The 25882-nt window shown below is 34.3% G+C and overlaps 1 protein-coding gene across 1 annotated transcript; it reads right to left on the bottom strand.

The window, feature by feature from the left end:
• LOC109363016 (two-component response regulator ARR11) lies at positions 237-4769 on the bottom strand. The gene is made up of 5 exons (XM_019609171.1): positions 4369-4769; positions 2549-2701; positions 2081-2461; positions 1866-1942; positions 237-1547 (listed from the first exon to the last, which is right to left on the bottom strand). Exons 1-5 carry the CDS (start codon positions 4520-4522, stop codon positions 549-551), a joined length of 1764 nt encoding a protein of 587 aa, XP_019464716.1. The 5' UTR covers positions 4523-4769; the 3' UTR covers positions 237-548.

The raw sequence follows: 25882 nt of genomic DNA on the forward strand, positions 1-25882 counted from the left end.
ATATATATATATATATATATATTATATATAGTATCTTCATATAATGTGTTTAGTCATTAGTCCAGTGCCTAACAAGGAAAATCATTCCATCAATCTCTTTGTGGTATGTGTATTACTTCGGTTGTATTCATCACTGCACTTTATGAGGAGTTAGCATATGGCTTTTGCACCTTTGTTTTTGAAGTTTGAGTAAAATTTGTTAGGATGTTAATGGTGATATAAAAACAATCTTTAGCTGCAGTACATCGTATTGCGATTCAACTCTTCGCTGAGAACCATTGCGGTCTTACAGATACGAGAAGATGATTCTCTAACCATTCAGTTGATAATATTAAACAAGGAAGAAGCTTATTAAGCTTATTGTTTGTCATCACACAATATCCACTTTTATACATGCTTCAATATCCATATCCTTGCTGTTTGGAAAAAGAATGCCCCAACCTGTTAAAGTTGTAATTCTTAAAATAAAAAGGTTTAGTAACATTAAATTGTCCCTGTTCATGCACGAAGTTGGATTTTGTTGAAGATACTCGAAAGAGAAGGGACGATCACGCTATGAATAGACTTTGATCTACCACTGAATAATCTGCAGAATCACATAAGCGTGTTGGAAGTTCAGCAATAAGCCCTGGATCGTAGTATTCTGGCATCTCTATATTCTGCATTCCGAAGTTCATATTATAGTATTCACGTTGTAGTAAAATGAAATGCAATTCCTCCTCCAAAGGTTCATAAGCTGCTATCTCACCTCCCAAAAGCAAGTTTCTTTGGTAAAAGTCCAGATCTGAAATGCGACTGAGATTCAATTCTGGTGTTTTGAAACCCAAATTTGATGCGAAAATGGGTTCTGAAGTTTGATCATTCACCATAAGGCTTTTGGACTGAGTAGGAAAGGTGTCAGCTGCAGGCCCTATAGAACATGCAGAAATGGCATAATCACTTTTGTAATTAGCATACAAAGGTTTGGTTTCTAAACAGGCAACAACCTCTTTTTCGGTTATAGGTGGATCGGAGTTAATTGAAGCCATGGATTGAGATTGATCAACATGGATGTGATGCTGTGTGCCTCCATGTATCTCTAACTGGCTAAAGCTATCCTCAAATTTAACAAGTGGCTTTTGTTCTTCTTTGAGTAGCCTTTTCGGAACTTCGTTCCAAGAGTACTGTGATGGTATAGTGCAAGCAAATATTGCATGATTTCCTTCTGGCTTGAGAGTTCCAAAATGATTATTACGGCCAATCTGAGAACTCTTTGTTATCTTTGGATCAGGAATGTTACTATTCAAAGCTCTTCCTTTTTCTGTTGCAGGCTCCAACACAATTCCCTTGAGATCACCTTCATGACATGTAGCATCCATGTTCTGAAGTTGTAATGTTCCATCTGAGTAATTGAAGCTGTCGATTTCAACATCATTTTGTTGCTTGGCTAAGGAGTTGTGAGAAGTAAAACTTGCTGGATCTTTTGAAGGTAAGTCTGAATGCTTTATTCCACTTGTTGTTTTCTGATTGTTGTCCTTCTGCAACCTACTCAAGTAGAGCCGGTATTTCTGCAAGTCAATTTTTCGCATTAGGAAATCCATTTAGTTTCAAACTTCAAAAACTTATAGACCATTACATAAAATTTTATTTTTTGTCATTTCTTTTACATTTATGTTTATGGGAGCATGAAACACCACCATATTGAATAAGAGTGAACCTCCATTATGATTCTAGATCTACCAGAAACAGCATAACGAAGACATAATCACTAATACAATGAAAAGTATTAAGAAATTCAGATGTTTATCGAAATGAGAACATAAAACAGTTTTCGCTAACGAGAATAGTCGGGAAAGCAATTGATGAGATGAGAACAAGTCATATACCTGCAAGTGACTAGCAACATTTTCTCTAGTCAGCCATGGAACATTCATCAAATCAAGAATTTTCTTGGGACCAACTTCTGGCAATCAGAAAATATATGTTATGACTTCTAAGTATTCTTCTACATGAACAATATGAGATAATGCTATAGATTATGCTTATCAAATAGATTTTATTGAAAACCACAGTATGTAGCCATAGTTGATATGAAACTTACTATCAAATCCAATCTGATTCACTGCTTTAACAAACTTCTGATGAAGATCCACAGACCAAACTACCCTAGCCTTCTTTGTTGATGATGAATCTCCAAACTCTATGTCATCATGTTTATTATCTATATCTTTCCTTTTCTTCATTGAGGTCATATCTTCTAAAGCAAAAAGGTTTCCATCATCAGATTGGTCTGATCCATTTCTCATCAAATGATCAAAACTCTCATTACTTTCAAATTCTCTTGCCTCGTGTATCCTTTTTCTGAGGACATGTTGCCATATGTTTCTCAGTTCTTTCATCCTTATAGGCTTAAGGAGATAATCACATGCTCCATGTTGAACTCCTTTCATCACCCTGCTTGTTTCTCCATCGACGGACATCACTGCACAGCATTTTCATAGTGTGATCAAAGGATTATAGTGACATCATTTGAAGAAAAAGCTGAATGTAATATTAGAAGAGAACTAACTGATGAGAGGAAGATCCATCTCAAGTCCGATTTGCTCAAGAAGCTTGAAACCATCCATGTCGGGCATGTTTACATCGCTGATCACTATGTCATATGCATCTTTCCTTTTGCGAAGCTTTTTTAGGGCCTCTGTTGCTAAACAACATGTAGTCACTGAAGCATATAATAGAAAAGAGTCAGAAGAATAATAGGAGCATATATGATAGACATAAAAAGTGCTTGTATCCAGAATATGTTAATTTCATGAAATACTGAAGTTGTTGACTGAACAAAAAGCATGAAAGGCCTCTACTATTACTTTTAGCCTCAGTTTCCGAGGTCAATCTTTTCCGAAAGTCCAATCTAACTTCATGATTAGCATTTTCTGTGTGATAAATTTCTTCCTGTTATCATAGCCATTTAGATCAACACTCATATGTCTTCTAAATTGTTCATTATCTATGCACTTATATCAGTTAGTTGGATTATATTTCAAGTAGTGTTGTACTTGTATGTGTCACATACAGTATGAATGGTTAATCAATTCCTACTGCTGAACTGTGCCTAGTCTAATTAAAGCATTTGCTTCATATTGGCCTTTTAATATGTTGATGTTCTAAGTTTTGGTCACCATCTTACAAGATATTCATCAACATAGAAGGTGCAGTATGAACTAAGGTAAACACAGGCCTTAATTTCTCGAACTACCATTTAATGACAGGGCAAATGCTCAGTCTTTCTAAAGTTGCGTACTTGATGCACTAGTGTCTGGCATTTCAAAACACAAAAAATAGTACAGTTTCATTTTTTGGGTATATAAACAGCCCAGTATCTGGATATCACAAGGCGCTGAGCGGCCGACAAATCCGGTTCGAGCCAGGCAAACCTCTCCCTACCAACAAGTATTTCTTCAGAATAGTTCAGTTACTTGGTACATTTTTATATGAACTAATCTCAGATGTCACAAGTAGTGCATCAACTATCCTCCCACTCACATTATTGCTGATAAATGTTACCACTTACAAATTGATGTGATGTGAGAGAAGAGGCAGCACCAAAATGGCATAATAGTTACAAAGATATCCTTAACAATTCCATGAAACAGTAAATTATTATTTTACAGGCATGATTGGAAGATAAGCAGGAATCAAATTCAACAGGGGCATTTCATTTTGCCCCAGTGTACTCTAGCTTTTTTATATAGAGCCAATTTGTGACTTAACTGAGGAATCGTATCTTGATAAAGACTCATGGCATCAGAAAGCATTATATTCTAATATCTCAATCTAATAAATTTTGTGATCTGAACTTCCCAGAAATTCAAGTTTTTTGTGCTTGGAAAATGAAAAAGCTTCATACTTTAAGAAACACAGTCTGAATTATCTAGAAACAACTCAAATTGACCAAAATCAAAAATGGAAAAATGCTACAAAAGCTAATCAACATCTCACATGCTGATAAAAAAAATGAAGCATTCCTTAGAAACACAGAACCATAAAAAGTATAACACAACATGTGCACATCCCATAACACACTAACAATCCAAAAAAAAAACTTCATGAGTGCATGTTTGGAATTGCTTAAATCCCAGGGAGTAAGAAATCCAGAAAAGAACTATATGAGTGCATGTTTCAAAACTGGTAACTTATAATTCATGAATATATTAATTTACTAAAAGTAAAGTAATAAAAGCTAATCTAGTCTTAATATATACACTAAACTTGAGACACTTTTTTGTGCAACAAATTAATATCACATAACATAACAGGTTTGGCAGAGTGCTTATAATAGTGAAGTGTTAAGTAACTAAAAAACACTGAGGATGAGTAAAAGTTAGAAACCTTCATAAGAACACTTCTTGAGCATCTTTTCAAGAATCCTGAGCCATGTTGGATCATCATCAACAACTAGAACTCTCAAACCAGCTGGAAAATTAGCATCACGACATGGAGAAGAGAAGGAACCATTCTCCATGTTGTTGTTACTCAGAGACATGAATCACAGTCACCTAAGGATCACTGTTACTGCCACTTCTTGTGAGTTAAAAAAAAATGTTGGGTTGCTTTGTTTGGATATTAAGGCTAGCAAGTGAAAAAAGAAGAAGAAAAGGAGACAGAGAGAGCACTAACGAATATTAACTGTCCTAAGTGGCGCACCTTAATATGTCCCCTTTGGGTTTTTGTCCTACAAGCAATTGGAAAGTGTTTGTAACCTTAACCGAGAGTAAATAAAAGACAATTAATTAATACATGAAGAGATGAAATTTGAGTAAAAATATAGTGTAATATCTGTAAAATTTATATACAATTTATATTACTTTTTTAAGAGTTATTAATAATTAAATATGAATGGTGAATAAACAGTAATAATATACAAAACTCATACACAGTAAATATATACATTATTTTCTAAGGTATGCAACTTTATTCAACGAAGGACATGGGTTTTCCCATGTTTGTATAATACTATGATTTTTATTAAGTCTACCACGTTCATATATGTTTGTCCCTTTTAAGCAAGACCTATCTTTGAGTACTATGTATGATTTTAAGTGTAAATGATAATTAAATTTGAATGACACATCTTAATATATATATATATCCTTCATATATGATTTTTATTAAGTCTACCTCATTTAAATAGTATTTTGTATAATACTATTAGGGTAAATATTTATATGCAATCGATATATTACTTCTTATATTTAAGAGCAAATGATAATTAAATTTGAATAATATAATAATTATACAAAAAAAACTTTTACACATCTTTTTTAGGAGCTAAACTCATCTTCCATAAAGGATACTTGTGGTCTAAAAAATTAAAATAAAAAAAGTGATATATTAGAAGATGAAAAACTTCTTTTTTTAGCAAAATGGTGCTGAAATAAATAGTGTTTCCGGTTCTATTAGATAGTAGTTGCTTGAGTTGTTCTTAAATGCATATTCCAATTTGCAAGTGGTGTTTATATATTACAATAATAACAGATTGGTTTTAGTTTCTTTTAATGTTGTTTGTGAGGCTGAAGTGGAAGATCAACGGTTTATATAGCTTAAGAAGGAACAAAGCAAGAATCATAACCATTAACTTTTTGAGGAAGAAATGTCTGGGATAGGAATTTATCAAAAAAAGAAGAGGGGACATGACAAGAACATGACTTAGCATCTTTATTTATGGAAATGAAAAATATGAAGATAAACCATTTAGTGGAGTGGTACGTGGAATGCATTTGAGAGACAAGATGGGAAAGCTGTGGGGAAAGAGCATTGGTTATACAAGCCAAATGAACAAATATGAGTGTTTTTCTTATTGATATATTTCATTAATGAAATAAAGTCCTAAAGGATTAAGAGCAAGAAAGCAATTAGCTAAAGATCATTCTAAAATGGGAGGAAAAAACTAACACTCAATAGAAGAATTTCGGGGTTTAAATAGGAAAAAGAATTATCTCCAATAATAGAGAGATAAATTATTAATTTTGTATTTATATTTAAGGATAAAATTATCATCACATTATATCTAAAGGATAAAATGTCATATCATAAAATTTCCTCCTTTACATTTTATACATTTCCTTTTGACCCTTTATATAGGAGTTGGGGTTTATATAATAGTTAAGAAACCAACAATCAAAATTACTGTTACCGTTTCTTATATATATTTAATTTTGCTCATATAATAATTATCTTAAATGTGACATGAGAAGCAATGGGAAGTAATAGGAGAGACTAATTAAATAATAAGCACATAAGTATTTACCAAAAATCAAGTAGTTTTGACTTTTGACATTATATTTTAACTCAACTTTAATGTATTAAGTTCATAACTCTATATACACTTAGACCAATCTATTTTAACTTCTTGTATCCGATAACTCATACTTTAATAACTCTTGTCACTTATACTCATATTCGAGCAAGAACCATTTTCCAAGCTTTTGAGAAGAGTTTATTCTTCCATCTATTTAAGCTGCCCCATAGCTTTTGGATTAAAAATGCAAGAGTTTCTGTTAACCATAGATGGAATGCCCATACAAAACTCACCAACCCCATTTAATTGGATAAGTGCTCTCCTTAGCCAATGCACTTGCGCCATGCATTTCAAGTTCTCTAAATTAGACTCTCAACTTTAGTTCGGAATTTTTAGAGTGGCACCTTCTGTGTTGTTTCTTGTGAATAAGTTCTTGTAATAAAGTAATATAACTTACAAATTTTCATAGCTAATTTATTGACTTGATCGATTTTCTTATTTATGATTAAGGTATAGAGAGTTCTAGATTCTCTAGTTGGTATGTGATAAGTAACTCAAAATTAAATAACTTTGTCATGAAAAAAAATCACATATTTTAGTTAATTTTGGAGATAGAGAGAAAATAAAATATTTGAGTCTTATTTCAGTAACTCAATTTCAATTAAAAAAATTCTCTTAGGTTGTGCCTCGGTCGCCACTTTAAGACTTTAATTCACATAATATTCGTTTCATTGCCTCCATAAATAATACAAAAAAAAGCCTTAAAATAATTGAAGTGGCCAAGCTGTATGCAACATTTGTTTATACTTTGTACTTTATTGTCATGTCCAGAAAAGTCCTTATAATTTAAAGCAATTCCACGTACTTTGTCTTAGGGTTATAATGCATGGTTTAATTTAAAACGACATAGATGTCTTAAAATTCAGCCTTTTAATGTTTAGGAACAAATATTATTTCAATGAAACATGTAAATGCCATCACCAAAAAAAGGCATTCTAATTCTATCATCCAAGACAAAAACACACCCAAATGTAGAGGGACAAATGTCATGGCAAAGCTCAAAATAATGGAAAAAAAAAATTCACGTGTTAATATCTCAAATCAATCATATTTTATAAAGTAATATAAAAAAAATATTTTCTGTTTTTATAATTTTTTCTTTTACTTAGGTATAACTTTTTAATTAGTTTTGTACATAAATGAGAAACTAAAAGTGAGACAGATGATATTCATTATACAATAATACCTCAAGTTAATGTCTTAGTGCATCGTTGGTGCGTGTTTTCTCCGCTTTGTTGATAAATAATGGGGTACTCATTTGGTTCTTAAAGGTATCCAAACGTGCGTGGAATAATTTAGTTGGTCTTAAAGTTATAAAGTCACTAACTAGTTCATTCTTTCTCCTCATATTCATCATCTCAAAACTCTTTGCAAACTACATTTTGCATACACACTCTCAAATCTTCGAGAGAGAATAGTGTTTGAATCGAGAATATCATAATATGATGGAACTAGCTTTCTTAATATGATTTTTCTATCATAAGCATGGTTTGAACAAACACAAATGGAATCGAGTTGGTAAAAATACATGTTATATATAGATGTGTGTATTCAATTCATAAAAATATCAACCAACATGCTATATATATATATATATATATATATATATATAGCATGTTGGTTGATATTTTTATGAATTGAATACACACATCTATATATAACATGTATTTTTACCAACTCGATTCCATTTGTGTTTGTTAAAAAATGGAACTCAACGTTACACCACACCGAATATAGTGAATTATAAAATATTAATGGAGAATGCACTAAATAAAAGAAGGGCTGGAAACACTTAAACAAAAAATAATAAAATCCAAATCAAAAGGTTAGTAATTCTGGCATCATAGATTCATAACCAATAGATCCATTACAAGCTCCACAATGACATAAGATTACTCGATCAACGTAAATTGTAACCCACATTCCATTATATATAATGTAGGGTTTGGGTAGCTAGCTAATCATGCAACTCATAGAGGCCACGATACCCCTACTAATATAACATTTGAAGGCCATGATAGCTCCATTTTTAGAGGATAAGAGCCTAAAAGGTCACTAGGTGACATCTTCTTTAAACCTCTTCCGAACAAATAATTTATTTAAACCAATTACAACGTACGTTTCATGATGATTAATCGCACTTCTTGCTTCTTCTTCTTTTAGGATAAAGACTTAGAGGCTTAGGAATACTTTATTAATAAACATTACTTACAAGATTCCAACTATTTCTTTTGAGGGACATTGTTTTTCAATCTTATTAATTCAGCCACCCTTACTCGGACTCATTTATATGGTTGTTGAGAAGAATAAGAAGACATTAATATCTTACTGAATATCATATTTTGGTTATAATAACAACAAATATTTATTTTATTAGGTGAGGTTGATGTTAAATTATTTTTTATGGGTGAGGTCTGTGAATGAGATTCAAACCTTCAACTTCCTTTTTTACTTCATTGAGTGTGTATACCATACTCATGTTAAAGATTAAATTAAAATAAATATTTAACTTCATATTTAATTTTGAAGGCTTCACTTTCATTGGGTCTTGCAGCTAGTATTTAAAGCTTATACTCTTATAAGAATAGAGATATTTTATTTATGTCTATGTTCCTAACGTTATTCCTTATCAATTATAACGTGTCATTTTATTAAATAAAAAAGTCATAAAAATAAAATTATATTAGTTAGTGTAATCTAACTAAATAGAAATAAGGAGATATAGAGTTTTTCGGGATAGATGATATCTCTTTACTCGATCTTGTAGAGTGTGTTGGCTGTACTAAAGGGCTTTTAGGAAAAGGCAAAGAAATATACCTGAGCAAAAACAGAAATACTCTTGAAAGAAAATTCCCACTAAGAAATTCTTTATTATAATAAGAGAATTATTTGTTATTTACATAAAGAAAGGGTGGTGATGAGGCCGTAGATGATTGGCAACTCAAATTAGAAAGAAGATCAACTTCATGCAACTTCTTCTAATTAGTGGAGTTTAGCTTTTCATTAGTTTAATGTAAAGTTATGAAAATGTTTCTACCAAATTCACCCCTATGGTGCTTCATTGGTTGCTTTTTACCTGTATTATTCTTTTTCTCCTTTTATTTTGCGATGTTTTATTTTAACTTTTCTTTATCCAAATTTTTACTATTCTGCTTGTAACTAAGAGAATATGCTGAATAATGAAATGAGTTGAACTGGCAGAACATGTTTGAGTTTAATTATTTGTGCCACTTGCTTTTAAATGTTTTATGGTTCTTATGTTGTGTCCATTTAGCAGAATATTATATACTCGAGGGTAGGGTTGTGTCATACTAACATGCGTGACATGTTTAAGTATTCATTTATTTTATTTTTTTCACTTATTGCGTGACATGTTTATTATGACTACTCTTTAGTTTTAATTAATTACATTTGATTAGTAAGATGGTAGAAGATGTGTAAAAAATTATTATATTGGTAGTGTATATATATTAAATTGGTTGAGTGATTCTCTCTCCTTTAGGATGTGATATAGGTAGGGATGAGAAGGAGCGTAGATAAGTCTGATAGTGCATTATCCAGTCATAACTAACGGCAGAGCTTGGTGAGAACGGGTGAGGGCAACTGACCGTGATTTTGTTTAGCAATTTTTTTAAATATTTTTTATTACATTTTTTTAAATATATTTGTTTACCTTATAAAAATTTAATGGTCATTCTAAAAATTGTAGGTAATAGATAAAGTTCTTTACATGTTAGATGTTGATATGCTTATAATATTTTTTACTTCATTTATGTTCATATACATTATAGATTTCAATGTGAGTACGAAAAGATTTACTTGAGATGTCAATTTCAATGTTTTATTGTTGATGTAATGATGTCGTTAGTCATTCATGTTTAAAAAACTCTCAACCATCTATGAATTAAGTGTATCTTTGATGATACGAGAAAAGTGAATGCATATTATTTACTTCATCAAGTTATTCGTCTTATCTTAAGTATTTTTGTTTAACTACTAGAGGAAAATCATTTTCAGCAACGAAGAAAACCAAATAAAATTATCTAGTAAAATAGAAGATGAATCTCTTCTAGACAACATGGTGATTTATATTGTAAAATAAATAGTTTAAAATTTTACCCTTAATTTAATTTAGGGATGGCAGTAGGATGGAACGGGCGCTGATAGTCCTTTCCTATACTCATGCCGCATAATTTGTGAGTACCTACACGGGTAGTGGGTATTTCGCGACGAGTACCCAACGGATTTTTACTTTTAAATATATATTTATATATTTTTAATAACTAATATATATAAAATAAGTATTACATGAATAATAAAATTTATGTACATGATAAATTTATCATTATATTTCAATTACTAAAGTTCATTATAAAATAAATAATATATAATTATAAAATAATAAAAAAGTATAATATATAAAAATTATTTAGTTAAAAAATAAATTTATAAATATGTTGGTATCCGCTGGACGGGTATATGATACTCATTCCCACCCATAATTATTTTTATGGGTACCTATTGTAGGTGTTTTAGTGGTTACCTATAGATCGGGTATTTTTGTCATCCCTAATTTAATCAGCATTGAATTGAAGTTTTTAATAAAGAGCGAAATTTTTTATGAATGTACATTTTTCTTTATTGTGCTTAATTGTTAATTATTATTACTCATAATTAATATGTTACTTTGAAGCTTTAAAACAATTATTTTTATTTATTTTTATTTTTTACTCAACATCGGTCACTCATGCTACCCTATTTATTCACATTTGGATTCATCACTACCTATGTTTATTAAAAAACATATGCCATCAATTTCTACAATTATGAACTTATTTCCTATAATCATGTATATTATTTTAGGCAATGCTAATTGATAAATCAGTGAATAAAATATGAAATTTAGTTGTCACAAACAAGTATGAATAATTATTAAATCTACATGTACTTGATCAATATTAGGTTGTTCGACAATTATTATGCTCTTAAGCTAAGAAGTTTTTGACAAGTGATTTTGATTTTAAAATTAAATAACTAGAAACTAAAATAAATATTAAATGCAATAAAGAATGTTGGATTTGATTTCACTACCCAGCCTTCTAATATATGAATGCTTTAACTTATAAAAATATATATACTCTATTTCGTCGACATCATTTTTATCCAATATCATTAGTGTCCTAATGAGAAGATCAACAACTCATTTCTCTACCCAACAATTCCTTGAATGAATAAAAAAGTGACTTGTGATAAATTTGGATGTTATCTTGAGTAATAAATCTAACTATATTCCAATAAACTTGACCAATATGATGTATTCTAGTTCATGCCCAAACATGTGATTTCCAACTACAAATCTAAAATCTAAAATCACGGTTTAGATGATCAAACTAAAATAAGTATTAAGAATATGAATAAATCATACAATTCATTGTATAAATATATTGAAATAAACCAAAATAAATACATCAAAATGAATAACTATATCTAATCCTAACAAGAGATGAGTTAATTACTCATTTATATGATAACCAATAAAATAGAGAATATGAAGACCTTCCATGGGAGAACACCAATCTGAGCTACATAAGGTTGCAATACATTCCATCTTCAAGCCTTTATCTCGAATGAGTTACATGTTAGGTATTTATTGAACGACAAGCGCACCGTATCGTCCAAGTAGTAAAATCCGGTAAAGTACTGAGCAACTATTTACACTAATTCCTACAATAATTAATTGAGCAACTATTTACACGAGTTTGTTTGAAAATTTGATAATGATTTTGTAATAAGGTTAAATTAAAATAAAAGGTTAACTACAAATTTAAAAGAGTTGGGATCGAAATTCATCATCTTTCCCTTTTGACATCCATAGATTCAATTCCAAGCAACTTGCAAAGTTACTGATTTTGATGCACATTTTGGCAATTCATTGAGTGTAAAATTCTTAGATAATCACTCAATTGCCAATTCCTTGGCTAATTGACTGATTAACTAACATTAAAAACAATGTAAAAGCAATTCATACATCATTATCCATTCCTGAAATAATGATGTATGAAAGAAGATAATCCAAATCAGATGTCCAATTTAACTTTCCAATTAAACTTGAACCCAAGAACAAGAATTCAGTAGCTAATTAAACTCATACATTAGGAATGAGATAAACTTCCCAAAATCAAATAACAATTACATTAGAATTGAATCCAGGAGTACAAGGTAAAAAGATTACATTTCAAATCCCAACAACGAAGATCTAGTTACTCCTCCTCGCTACTACAACACTCTAATCATGAAAGTATATAAGAAAATCCAATTTAGAGTCTTTCCCATGACTTCTATCTTCTTTCCTTCGGTTTCTCTCTATTTTCGTGCCTCAAAGCTTTTGAAAAGTGAATGGAATCCCTTTCTGACTTCCGAAACCGCCAATATCAGTTCCAACTTCCAAGCCCTCGCCCAAGCTAGAGATTCTCGCTTGGGCGAGGAAATAAGAAGCTTTCAGACCTGAGCACCTCACTTGGGCAAGGCACCCCTTGCTTGGGTGAGGATCCCTCGCTTGGGTGAAGATCCTTCACTTAGGCAAGGATCAGGCAGGTAACCATGGCCTTTTTAGCTCCAATTGTTGCTTGGGCGACAGTCCCTCGCCCAAGACAATAGTGATTTCTCGTGATTTTCCTCCTATTTGTGGCTTGGACGACCCTCTCCTCGCTTAGGCGAGGCTTCTAGTGTCCAAAAGCACCAAACTTCTCCTTTTTCTCCTTTTTTTCTTCTTTCTTATCCTGAAACAACATAAACACATAAAATTGCCTACACAGAACAAGATTAACTAAGTTATCAGGAATCTTACGCAGTTACAACATAAATGCGCACTAAGTGCCCCAAAAGCATATAAATTTCCTTAACAATTTTGTACTTAACAAACTCCCCCAACCTAGAATCTGGCTTGTCCTCAAGCAAAGTAACAAAGTGCAATTCGATTCAAAGTATCTGGTTTTTCAAAAATAATCCTTCATCCAATCATGGCATGACTAGAATCATTCACTTACTGTTCACAAAGACATGTTTCATGATCAATCATAGTGGACCATGTTCCAACTAATAACAGAATGCAAATGCAGTTCAATTTCAAACAGAATAGTAAGAATAACTACTCAGTTCAATCAAAGGAACTCTCTCGATCTCACAGGTTATGTGTTTCACTAATCTCTTTGTTGGACCCCAAACAATTTGACTTTGTCTTTCATTTCAATCAAACCATGTACACAAGTTTAATCATGGATCTTAAGGACTTCATCAGGGTTGTAATGAGGCCTGACTACCAAGAATAATGGTTTTTTAGGATTCAAAAAGGAAGACAGACCATTAGTGCATACTTACCTTTTCTTCTCATGTTCCATTTCCAATTTATTTGTACCATGTTCTTTTATATTAACCATTGGATTCACCTTCTTCAACCGACTCTTTTCATTTCAGTCACTACTTTCTCGCATGATATATTTTTCACTTATTTCTTTCTTTCCGTTTTTTCATGCTTTACCATTTAACACATAGTATGAAGAATGAGTCTTTTTTATTTCACTACCCTCATAAACACAGACTTCATTCACATTGCCCAGCAAGACTCATATGCACTAATGATCTATCTCCAAGGGTATGGGGGTTGATACATTTTGATGTGGCTTTGGTGCATAATTTTCACAAAAAGAACTTTTCAGCTCAAAGGGGCTAACAAAAATCTGGTTCATAATTCATTCGGGTAAGCTTTCTAGCTGTAATTCAAATATCCTAAACTAAGCCTTAATCATTTCCATGTTATTCCCTGCTTAATGACAATACAAAATCAGGCAAAGTTCATTGGTGAAATCCAGCAAGACACTCATCCGTGTTTGGGTGTACTCTCTCACTCGGTTATAGGCTTTGTCCTTTGACTAAACTGCTCATTATTCAACCTATTCGGTCTGTGTCTGAATCAACATCCACATCCCGAAAAAGTCAAACCTCAGAACCCTAATCATTCACAATCAAATAGTCTTATCCCAAAATTTCATTCGCATGTTTCTAGCACATCACAATTTGACAACAGTAAACACACATTTAACTAGACTTAATTTCATTGACTACACATTTTGTTACTGAACTTGAAACAAACAACATACAGAAGCAAAACACATAACAATTGCTCCTACATCCTAAACATACATTCTAAACAATTGTCCTAAACATACATCTTAAACAATCCTACACATACATCCTAAATATTGATCCTAAACATTCATCATAAATTACAAAACAGAAATAACAAAACCAGTAACAGAGAAACCAGTTTCATTCAGCTCAAAAGTGCTCATCAGAGCAGAAATTCAACATCATCTTCAGCATCACCATCAGCATCATCATCAACAACATCACCAGCAAAATCAGTTCCATCTTCAGCAAGTCCAGGAGCTCCTGACCCCTCCAGAAAGGTAGGCCTGACCCCAGGCCAAGGAAACTATTGAGTAAAAGTGTCTGTGGATCCCCATAATTGGTTCCCCGGACTTAAATGTTGGAAAACAACAAACATCCCTTGCTACTGGAACATCTGCCCTTGTCACATCATCTCATTTTGGAGCTCCAAATGCTCCATATGCAGTGTTAGCCGGTGAAGCTACTTCTGAGTGGAGAAATCTTGATATAATGTCGAGTGTGGCATTGGTTGTGGGTATACTGGCTTAGGTGGAGGTGGTTGTGGTTGAGATGATCATTGGTTTTGATCTTGGTCGGGCTCCTCTTTGCAGTTATGAGTGGTGTACTACAAGGTAATAGGAGGTTTAATCTTCTCAAATCTATTCATCGTAACCCCATGTTGTGCACATAATTTAGTAATCAAATAAGGGAATCTCAGTGCACCCTTCTTTCTAGCATGCACCATTGTTTTGTACATGTTTTGTGAAATGATTCCAACCACATCGATTTTCATGCCATCGAGGATGACATAGATAAAGTGGCAGTCAATTAGTGGTAGAGATGAGATGTGACTATTTGGGATCATGTTGTGTAAGAGGAATATCATCCACAACTAGGTCTGCGAAGTCATGTGTTTTCGGTAAATCCGCAATGGGTGGCCATCAGAGTTAGTGTTGTAATATTTTTCAGGAATGCACAACTTCTTAGCGGTGTTACTCGAGTGGAACTCGCCCGGGGCTTGATTACGAGACTTCTGAATTATCCCGTTGTACTCGTCCTGGATCCCCTCGGTTGCTGCATCATACGAGATACCCAATAGGTCATTGATTGTATCTCTGTCAAATATCACCGTTTTTCCTCTCACCCAGGATTTGTAGGCCAACTCTTCTCCCCCCTCCTCTAGTGGGTAGGCATTTGCATAAAATTCCCGTATTACCTCTGGATCAAATTTGTCATTTGGTGTGGCCAATATCCACCATTTCAGTCGATCTAGATGCATAGTGAAAACCAGGAGGTCCTCTATCTGTAAGTGCACTCGCCTTTCTGGCACAAAGACCCAGTTGAGAAGGATGAGATATTGATCCTCCTTGCCCTTCTTCTTGAATTTGGTTATGTCGAATGCTTGTGGGCTGAGAGGTTGATGCTCCTTTCAACTTCTTGAGAGGAAGGATATCCTTTTTAGCAGTGGACTTTCTCCTCCTGTAACACAACAAAACCATATACATAATTAGTGACATTACCAAAATTAATTCACAAATGATATCCATTACGACCATGTCATTATTACAACCGCTTAACCAACTCGAACACATGAGTGTCACTTTTATGAACTATATTTGGGGTTCCCACTTAGAAACCTCAAATTTCTTGATGTGGACACTCATGGTTACACAACAACAATGCAATACAAAAATAATGACAAAGTAACATCAACAGCAACCTAATGTACATAAATGTGCCTAAACGAATGAGAGTTATCAAAATGCACAAATACAGAGATAATGGGATCAAGATGCTAAAAATGCACTTACATTGGTCCGCTCATGATGCAAAGCTTGTGTGTATGCACTAACTGATGAAGAAGAAGAGAACTTGGGCTCTTGGAGAGGCTCACGAGCTTTTATTCCATGTTTGATTGCAATGGGAATGTACCAACCCCTCACCCTTGTTTTTAAAAGCTATTTCATGGTCTCTTGCTTGAGCGAGGAGCTCTCACTTGGGCGAGGAGCTCTCACTTGGGAGAGAATCCCAGAAAAAATGGACCTGTTAGCCTCACCTGGGCGAGGATTATCCAGAACATTTAAAAAAAAATCAACTTCATGTCGCCTTGGAGAGGGCCCCATGACTGAAAAAGTCCATTTTTCACCAGGATCTTGCCCAGGCGAGGGCCCCAGGATTGAGAAAGTCAAGTTCCTCTAATTACCTCTGAAACATGTAAATATATAGAAAGAAAAACAACTGGATTGCCTTCCAGGTAGCGCTTGTTTAACGTCATTAGCTCGATGCCTGTTCTGTTATGCCTCTGATAAGTTGATGACTGTGGTTAGCCGCTCGACGTCATCACCCAAGTAAGGCTTCACCCTCTGGCCATTGACTATCCAGCTTCTCTAAGACGTCGGGTCTTGCAATTCGATCGCACCATGTGATTTAACTTCCTTAATTAGGAAGGGTCCTGACCATTTAGACCTTAGTTTACTCGGAAATAACTTCATCCGAGAGTTGAACAACATCATACTCTAACTCACCCGGAAGCCTTTTTGACGGATCTTCCGGTCATCATAGAGCTTGACCTAATCTTTGTATAATTTGGAGAATTCATAGGCAGTGATCCTCATCTCCTCCAAATGTTGCAACTGAAGTTTCCTTTGGTCACCTACTATTTTGGGATCCAGATTGAAAAACTTGAGGACCCAGAATGCTTTATGCTCAAGCTCTACAGGCAAATGACATGCCTTCCCATATACCAGCTGAAATAGGGATAATCTAGTGGGTGCTTTGAATGCTGTTTGGTAGGCCCATAGTGCATCATCCAGTCGAAGAGACCAATCCTTCCTTGTGGTTGACACTGTTTTTTCCAGAATTCTCTTGATCTCTCGATTGGACACCTCCTCTTGTCAATTTGTTTGCAGATGATAAGGTGATACTACCTTGTGTCGGACCCCGTAGCGTTGTAGGACCTTTTCCAATTGTGAATTGCAGAAATGTGATCCTCCATCACTAATAAGTACCTGATGTGTGCCAAACCGACTGAATACATTCCTTTTCAAAAAACTTGATCATAGTCTTAGCATCATCCTTTTCTGGAGCTACGACCTCTACCCATTTGGACACATAATCCACTGCCACCAGAATGTATACATGTGAGCATAACAGTGGAAATGGTCTCATGAAGTCAATCCCCCAGCAATCAAACACCTCAATTTCTTGAATGTTTGTCAATGGCATTTCATTCCTCTTGGAGATCCCGCCTGATATCTGGCATTTATCATACTGTTGTGCATACTGATATGCATCCTTGAATACAGAAGGCCAGTAGAAGCCAGATTGCATGACTTTTGCAGTTGTTCTCTCTCCATTAAAGTGCCCCCCATATGGCGAACTGTGACAATATCATAGGATGCTCTTAGCCTCTTCTGTGGATACACACCTTCTCAATAGTCCATCCGACCTAGTCTTAAAAAGATGAGGGTCATCCCACACATACTGACGGGACTCTCGCAATAATCTTTTCTTTTGGTGCCACGACAACTCTTCGAGAATTACCCTTGTAGATTTAAAGTTAACCATGTCAGCAAACCATGGCCTTTCCTAAACCAAGAGAAGCTTCTCATCAGGAAACTCCTCCACCACCTCTGACTCTCTCACTGTTACCTCTTGATTGACCAGTCTCGACAAATGATCTACTACACAATTTTCGCTCCCCTTTTTATCCTTGATCACCAAGTCGATTTCCTGCTATAACAAAATCCAATGCAACAATCTCGGCTTGGAGTTCGATTTAGTTAGAAAGTATTTTATAGCAGCATGATCAGTAAAAATTATGACTTTGGAGCCAATCGAATAGGATCTAAATTTATCCAAGGCATACACTATAGCTAGTAATTCTTTTTCTGTGGTGGCATAGTTAATGTGTGCCTCATTGAGTACCTTACTAGCATAGTGTATAGTATGGAAAAATTTAGCCTTTCGTTGTCCTAGTACCGCACCGACGCCATAGTCACTAGCATCACACATAAGTTCAAAATTAAGATGTCAGTCGGGCGATACTATAACAGAAGCAGAAATCAGTTTTTGTTTCAAAGTTTCAAAAGATTTGGCACACTCAGCATCAAATTTAAAAATAGTATCTTTGTTGAGAAGATTACTGAGTGGCTTTGCTATTTTAGAAAAGTGTTTGATAAACCTTCTATAGAAACCTGCATGCCCGAGAAAACTCTGAATTCCCTTGACATTAAGTGGTGGTGGAAGGTCCTTGATGACCTCAATTTTTGCCTTGTCAACTTCGTTGCCCCTGGAAGAGATCTTGTGTCCCAAGACCACTCCCTCAGTTACCATGAAGTGACACTTCTCCTAGTTCAGTACCAGATTTATCTCAACACATCGTTGCAGAATGATGTCCAGATTTGCCAAGCAGCTCTAAAATGACGACCCGAAAACCGAGAAGTCATCCATAAAAACCTCAATGCACTGCTCCACAAGAACAGAAAAATGGCTAACATGCACCTTTGAAATGTTGACGGTGCATTGCATAGTCCAAATGACATCTTCTTGTATGCGAAGACACCAAAAGGACAAGTGAAAGCTGTTTTTTCCTAGTTTTGGGGATCCACAGTGATCTAAATATAGTCAAAATAGCTATCTAGGAACAAGTAAAATTCTTGTCCAGCCAATCTCTCAATCATTTGGTCCATGCAAATTAGCCAGTATCCACCCTATCGCCCCTGCATTCTTCTTCAACACCCCAATTAACAGTTGTTCTTCATCACATGAAAGGGCACTCCTGCTGAGTATCGGTTTCTGCTCTCCTTCTTCTAAGAAAACATACTTCAAATGTGAAGGAAGTACTTTCAACTCCACCTTCGGAGCCTCAAATGTCTACTCTTTTCCCAACTCTTCAAATTGATTCTGATTAGATACAACCTTGTGGGGTGCATCTAACTCTGCCAAACATGTCTTGATCATCGTATCATCCTCCATACTATTTCCTTATAGGTCTCCCCTCAATACCTTCTCCAAGGGACTACTCATATTCAAGTGAATGTCATCGAGCATGAATAAGTCCTCAATGACATCCACCTGAAAGTAGTTTTGTTTGTCGCTCGGATGCTGCATATCTTCAAAAACATTAAAATTTACCTCTTGGTCTTCAACTCTTACCTTCAACTTCCCATCATCAACATCAATAATAACTCGGGCAGTCTTCATGAAAGGTCAACCCAAAATAAAAGGAACTTCCTTATCCTCTTCAATATCCATGATGACAAAATCCACAGGAAAGACCAACTCATCTACCTTCACCAAAACATCATCTACAACTCCATAAGGATACTTGACAGATCTATTAGCAAGTCGCAAGGTCATCCTGGTAGGCTTGATCTCCAAATCCCCAATTATTTTCAACATAGAAAGGGCATCAAATTAATGCTGACACCCAGATCAAGCAATGCCTTTCCCATAGATAATTCACTAATAGTGACCAGAATAGTGAAGCTACCTGGATCTTTAGTCTTCTCAGGCAAAGAGTTCTGAATGATAACACTGCACCCATCTTCTAAGGTCACTGTCTCTTCCGAAAACTTTATTTTCTTTGTCAACAAGTCCTTCATGAATTTAGCAAAAACATGCATTTGTTCCATCGCCTCCATTAAAGGAATGTTGATCTGGAGGTTCTTGAATAAATCCAAGAACGTAGCATATTGCCGCTCCTTATCTTTCTTGGAAGGTCTTTTTGGATAAGGGAGATCCTTCAATTAAGGTAGGTCACCCTTCCTCTTATCACTGTTCTCCCTTATATCATCCTCATTAGTAGCAACCCTTTCCTCATCTTGTACTACATCACCCTTATGTGTCTCTCTGATTACCTTCTCTGAACTTCCAGTTCAGGCTCTTTCAGAACCTCTTCCTCAACAGCTAAGTTCTCACTAATATCTTTACCAATGACCTTACCACTTCTAGTAGTGATAGATTTTCAGTGTTCTTTTGGATTGGTTTGAGTGTTGGCGGAGAATTATTGTCGATCTGAAATTTGTTCTGCCATTTGCTTAGCCAACTGACCCACACGAGTCTCCAAATTCTTGATAGAAGCATCAATATTTTTCTGGTTTGAAATAGAGACTTACATAAACTTCTATAATGTTTCCTCCAACTTTGTCTACCTCTCATGTAATGGTGGATGTGGGCCTTGCTGATAAGATGGTTGATATGGTGGTTGCCTATTAGATGGTCCTGCATCCTATCTCCACCCAAAATTCTGATTATGGTTCTAGTTTCCCCTCCAATCCTGTGAAAATTGATTGTTGAACGAAGGGTTGTTAGGGAAATTATGCTGACGAGGTTGATGGTTAACATACTGAACCTCTTCTTCTTGTGTGTTGGTAGGCATTGAGCAATGACCAATAACATGATCACCCCCGCAAAACTCGCATTGTAGCATATGTTGATGAAGAGAAGGAGTTTGTACCACATTCAACTGTTGAGGCAACTTGGACATTTGCTTTGTAAGTGCCTCAATTTGCTGTGTCATAATTTTGTTCTGAGCCAGAATGGTATCAGAATTATTCAAGTCCAACACCCCTCTCTTTTGTATTGTCCTTCTATTATGCTAAGTCTGCCGATATGTAGCAGATAATATAGTAATAATTCTGGTGGCTTGCTCAACATCCACTACCATCATGGTGCCATCAGTTGCGACATCCAATATCATCTTAGTCTCTGGCTTCAACCCATTACAAAAAATGTTTAGTTGGTCAACATCCTCAAACCCATAGTTGGGACATTTCCTCAGCAACATTTGGAAACGCTCTCATGCCTCATAAAAAGCTTCCTCAACACCTTGTCTGAATGTAGAAATTTCAAACTTCGCATGCACATACCTCGCTAGAGGGGAAAACCTTGTCAAAAACTTAGTTTCCAAATCGCTCCAATTGGTTATGCTTTGGGTTGGATGTGATTTTAACCATTCCCCAACTTCTCCAAGGATGGAAACTGGAAACAACATAATGTATGCAACTTCCCTCTTGGTGTCAGAATACCACATAGTAGCCACCAACTCATAAAAATTATCCAAATGAGTATATGGATCTTCATAATCCTTGCCTGTGAACAGATGAGCACTGACTAGATTCAGGTATGTATGCTTGATTTCCACTGACCGGGCGGTGTGTGGAATCACAATGCTAGAGTAGTGACGAGGACCATGATACATGGCATAATCACTTAATGTCCTCCTTGGAGGATTAGGCCTTGTGTTATTATCAACAACATTATTGACATTCTCCATCTTCTCTGACTGAGATTATGAATTTGTAGAAATCGTAGCCGGTTCAGAGCTACACTGTACTTCCTGAGGACCTTGATGTCTCTTCTCTTTTGCTTTCTTTCAGTTACTTTTAGTAGACTTCTCAATCTCTGTATTGTATTTCAGTTGCTCTTCTTTAGATGTACAAGACTCAACAAACTCTATAAAGAACTAATGTAAGTCGCTCATTGCTCCCCAGCAGCGGCGCCAAAAACTTGTTAGATATTTATGGAACGGCAAGCGCACCGTAACGTCCAAGTAGTAAATCCAGTAAAGTACCAGGATATCGTCCTCAAGGAGCAGAGTGGATTTACACTAATTCCTACAAGAATTAATTGAGCAACTATTTACACGAAGTTGTTTAATAATTTGATAATGATTTTGTAACAAGATTAAATTAAAATAAAAGGTTAACTACGAATTTAAAAGAGTTGGGATCGAAATTCAACATCTTTCCCTTTTGATATCCATAGATTCAATTCCAAACAACTTACAAAGTTACTGATTTTGATGCACGTTTTCGGCAATTCATTTACATTAATTCCCCGAGTGTAAAATCCTTAGATAATCACTCAATTTCCAATTCCTTGGCAAATTGACTGATTAACTAGCATTAAAAATAATGTAAAAGCAATTCATACATCATTATACATTCCTAAAATAATGATGTATGAAGGAAGATAATCCAAATCAGGTGTCCAATTTAACTTTCCAATTAAACTTGAACCTAAGAACAAGAATTCAGTAACTAATTAAACTCATACATTAAGAACGAGATAAACTTCCCAAAATCAAATAACAATTACATTAGAATTGAATCCAGGAGTACAAGGTAAGAAGATTACATTTCAAATCTCAACAACGAAGATCTAGTCACTCCTCCTCGCTATTACAACACTCTAATCATGAAAGTATATAAGAAAATCTGATTTAGAGTCGTTCCCACGACTTCTATCTTCTTTCCTTCAGGTTCTCTCTGTTTTTCGTGCTTCAAAGCTTTTGAAAAGTGAATGGAATCCCTTTCTGACTTCCGAAACCGCCAATATTAGTTCCAACTTCCAAGCCTCGCCCAAGCTAGAGATTCTCGCTTGGACGAGGAAATAAGAGGCTTTCAGACCTGAGCACCTCGCTCGGACGAGGATCCTCTTGGGTGAGGATCCTTCACTTAGGCGTGGATCATGCAGGTAACTAGGGCCTTTTTAGCTCCAATTGTCGCTTGGGCGACAGTCCCTCGCTTGGGCGAGGGACAATAGTGATTTCTGGTGATTTTCCTCCTATTTGTGGCTTGGGCAACCCTCTCCTCGCTTGGGCGAGGCTTGGAGTGTTCATAAGCACCAATCTTCTCATTTTTCTCCTTTTTTTTCTTATTTTTTTATCTTGAAACAACATAAACACATAAAATTTCCTACAAAAAAATAAGATTAACAAAGTTATTAGGAATCTTATACAATTACAGCATAAATATGCACTAAGTGCCCCAAAAATATATAAGTTTCCTTAATAATTTGACACTTAACATTATAAAAGATATAAAAATATAAGCCTAAGAAATTGAAAATGAAAGGGGGGAATGGGGATAAAAAATCATGTATTTTGCCCATAATAGAAATTCCTGCAGTTCTACTCAAGAGTCCTAACATTCTATCTTGTTATCGCTATCGAGCTATGACTTTTTGAGTAAGAGCTATTTTGCATATTTTGACAATTTGATTGTTCATATTGAATTTCCATATGTTAGGAACATCATTTCCATAAAAACCTTCCCGATCTAACAAATAACAAATGCAATATCTCATTTTTTTCTTGGACTACTTTGGTATGAATCCTTGTTTTTCCTTCCAAATTTTATATATCTAAAATATTAACTATGATTCATTGATAATCACATATATAAACAAATTATACTTCTATTGAGTAAATTAACTATAAATATAATCAAGCGTAAATATACTAGGAAATTATATAAAAATGTATAAATTTTACATTTATGAAACAATCAAAAGGAGAAATAATAATAATAAAAGTTACAAAACAAACATAAGTAGATAACTTTAAATTGTCAATTAAACATAAATCATTTTACTCAAACAAATATAATTTAAAAGAAAACTTGTGAGAGTAAGACATATCAAACATCTAATATTTGTCTATAAATTTCACTTGGGCCACTTGATTCTTGAAAAAAAATATTCAATTTAAAAATCTAACAATCAATATTTTACAAACTTCATAAGTAAGAATTTTTACAAATTTACTAACATTATCATTACTGTCACCTATTATTTTATTTGTAATAAAATTGAAGTCCACTTTTCATTTAGAAAATCCTGGAAAAATAACAAGTATATTAAAATATGATATTAAGATTCATTAGTCATTATAGATGCATATATTTAGCCATTAAGTTTGTTAATTTATATACATTTAGGGATTTAGAATTTGTTAGTTTGGGTAAATAGCACATTATTTGAACCGATCACATTCAATAGTGGATTTTAAAGTCCCTTACTCCACCAATGACCGTTGGTTCAAGTGATACATGTTTGATTCCCCTTAAGCAAGGTCTCGGGTTTGAGTCTTATGGATGAAAAATGCCCGCTGAGAGAGTTAACCCCACGTACTTGTGGATGTTCTCAGTTCGGACAGAATTGCCTTTAGTACGAGGATACCTGTGGGAAACAAAAAAAAAGTCCCTTACTCCATTATCTATGGGTCCAAAATTTCATGCTCAAATCCAATACTTATTGTCATCTTTAGGTGTAGGAGTGGATCCACTGGGCCTACATCCATAGTACTATAACTGGGCCATTCCTAGTTGGGTTAAGCTATAGTGACTAAAGTCTGGTAATAACTAACAGAGGCACCAAGCCCAGGCAGAACTCATGTTCTGTTTTATATGTGAAATAAATACTTGTGTATATGCATACGGATGATGGTAGTAAATTTGTTCCTTATCATTAATTTTTTTATACTTATTTTGTGTTCTTCAATAGCATAACTAAGGTTGGTGACATGAGCGTCAAGTAGTTTGATGAATTATATATATAGTCCACAAAACAGAAGGACTTTTTAGCCTGCCACCACTTTCCATGCAGACTCTTCATAGTTCATACTTCATTCAGGTTTCAAAATTTTCTTAAAATAATATCAATCAGCTAGGAGTAACAAATCCATTATATGTACTCTTCAATTCATAGCATGTAATTTACAAATAATAGATGTGTATCTGTCATAATATGTGGCAAGGTTTCCATGTATAGGTAGAAACTTCCTAAATTCTCCAATTTTCATTGCAAAAGCAGACAAAAATGAAGAGAAAAAAGACAGAGTTGAATGTCAAGAGTTGCTTGATTTTCAAACTTGGTGGACAGTGAGGATTTTATTAAGGAAAGAAAATGATACTTTCCTACACTTATTGCCTTTCATCCTTTCTTTCCTTCATATAATTTGGCGGTCAACTAAACTGAAGCATGGTATACCGTTTGTCTTCCAGAATGTCTTACTTTAATGGAACCAATACTTTCTCTCTCCAAAATTTTATGTTCACATATTCCAAACCAATTATATCTCACCAAATAATATTTAATATTGATTTTTATTTTTAAGTAGATGTCAACTTTCCATTAGATTTAGGATATAGTGAGACATAAAAAGTAAGACGACTGATCTCATTCACTTTAATGATAAATGCTGAACGTAAATCTTCATGACTCAATCTCTCGTTTCTCATGCATTTTAGATACATTAACTAAAACCAAAAGAAAATTTCCACTCCAAGTATGTATATTGGACCTGATCACCTGAACAATTTCTATTGTGAAACTACCATTTCTTTTTCTAAAAGAATATAGTACAAATTTGATGTATAAATTAGGAGTACAAATAACATTATCTTAAACTAAAGTATAAATGCATAAAAAATGAAGTAAAACCAGAGTTGATAAAATGGTAAAAAAATATAAGAATACTATAAAAATAATGTTTGTGTGAAACTGTGAATAGGTGTGAACGAAATTATTCTGTTTCAAATATTATAATCTTCTCGGCTATTAGTCTCTCTAAAACTTTATGTTTACTTTTCT

Source organism: Lupinus angustifolius, chromosome LG12, assembly GCF_001865875.1.
Source record: "Lupinus angustifolius cultivar Tanjil chromosome LG12, LupAngTanjil_v1.0, whole genome shotgun sequence".
Taxonomy (NCBI): Eukaryota; Viridiplantae; Streptophyta; class Magnoliopsida; order Fabales; family Fabaceae; genus Lupinus; species Lupinus angustifolius.

Excerpts from the sequence above, each read along its gene's own strand:
- LOC109363016 (XM_019609171.1), bottom strand. The coding sequence starts at position 4,522 with ATGTCTCTGAGTAACAACAACATGGAGAATGGTTCCTTCTCTTCTCCA. Across the intron at positions 2,702-4,368 it reads CAAGAAGTGTTCTTATGAAG|TGACTACATGTTGTTTAGCA; the intron begins GTTTCTAACTTT and ends TATATGCTTCAG. Across the intron at positions 1,943-2,080 it reads GAATCAGATTGGATTTGATA|AAGTTGGTCCCAAGAAAATT; the intron begins GTAAGTTTCATA and ends TCTGATTGCCAG.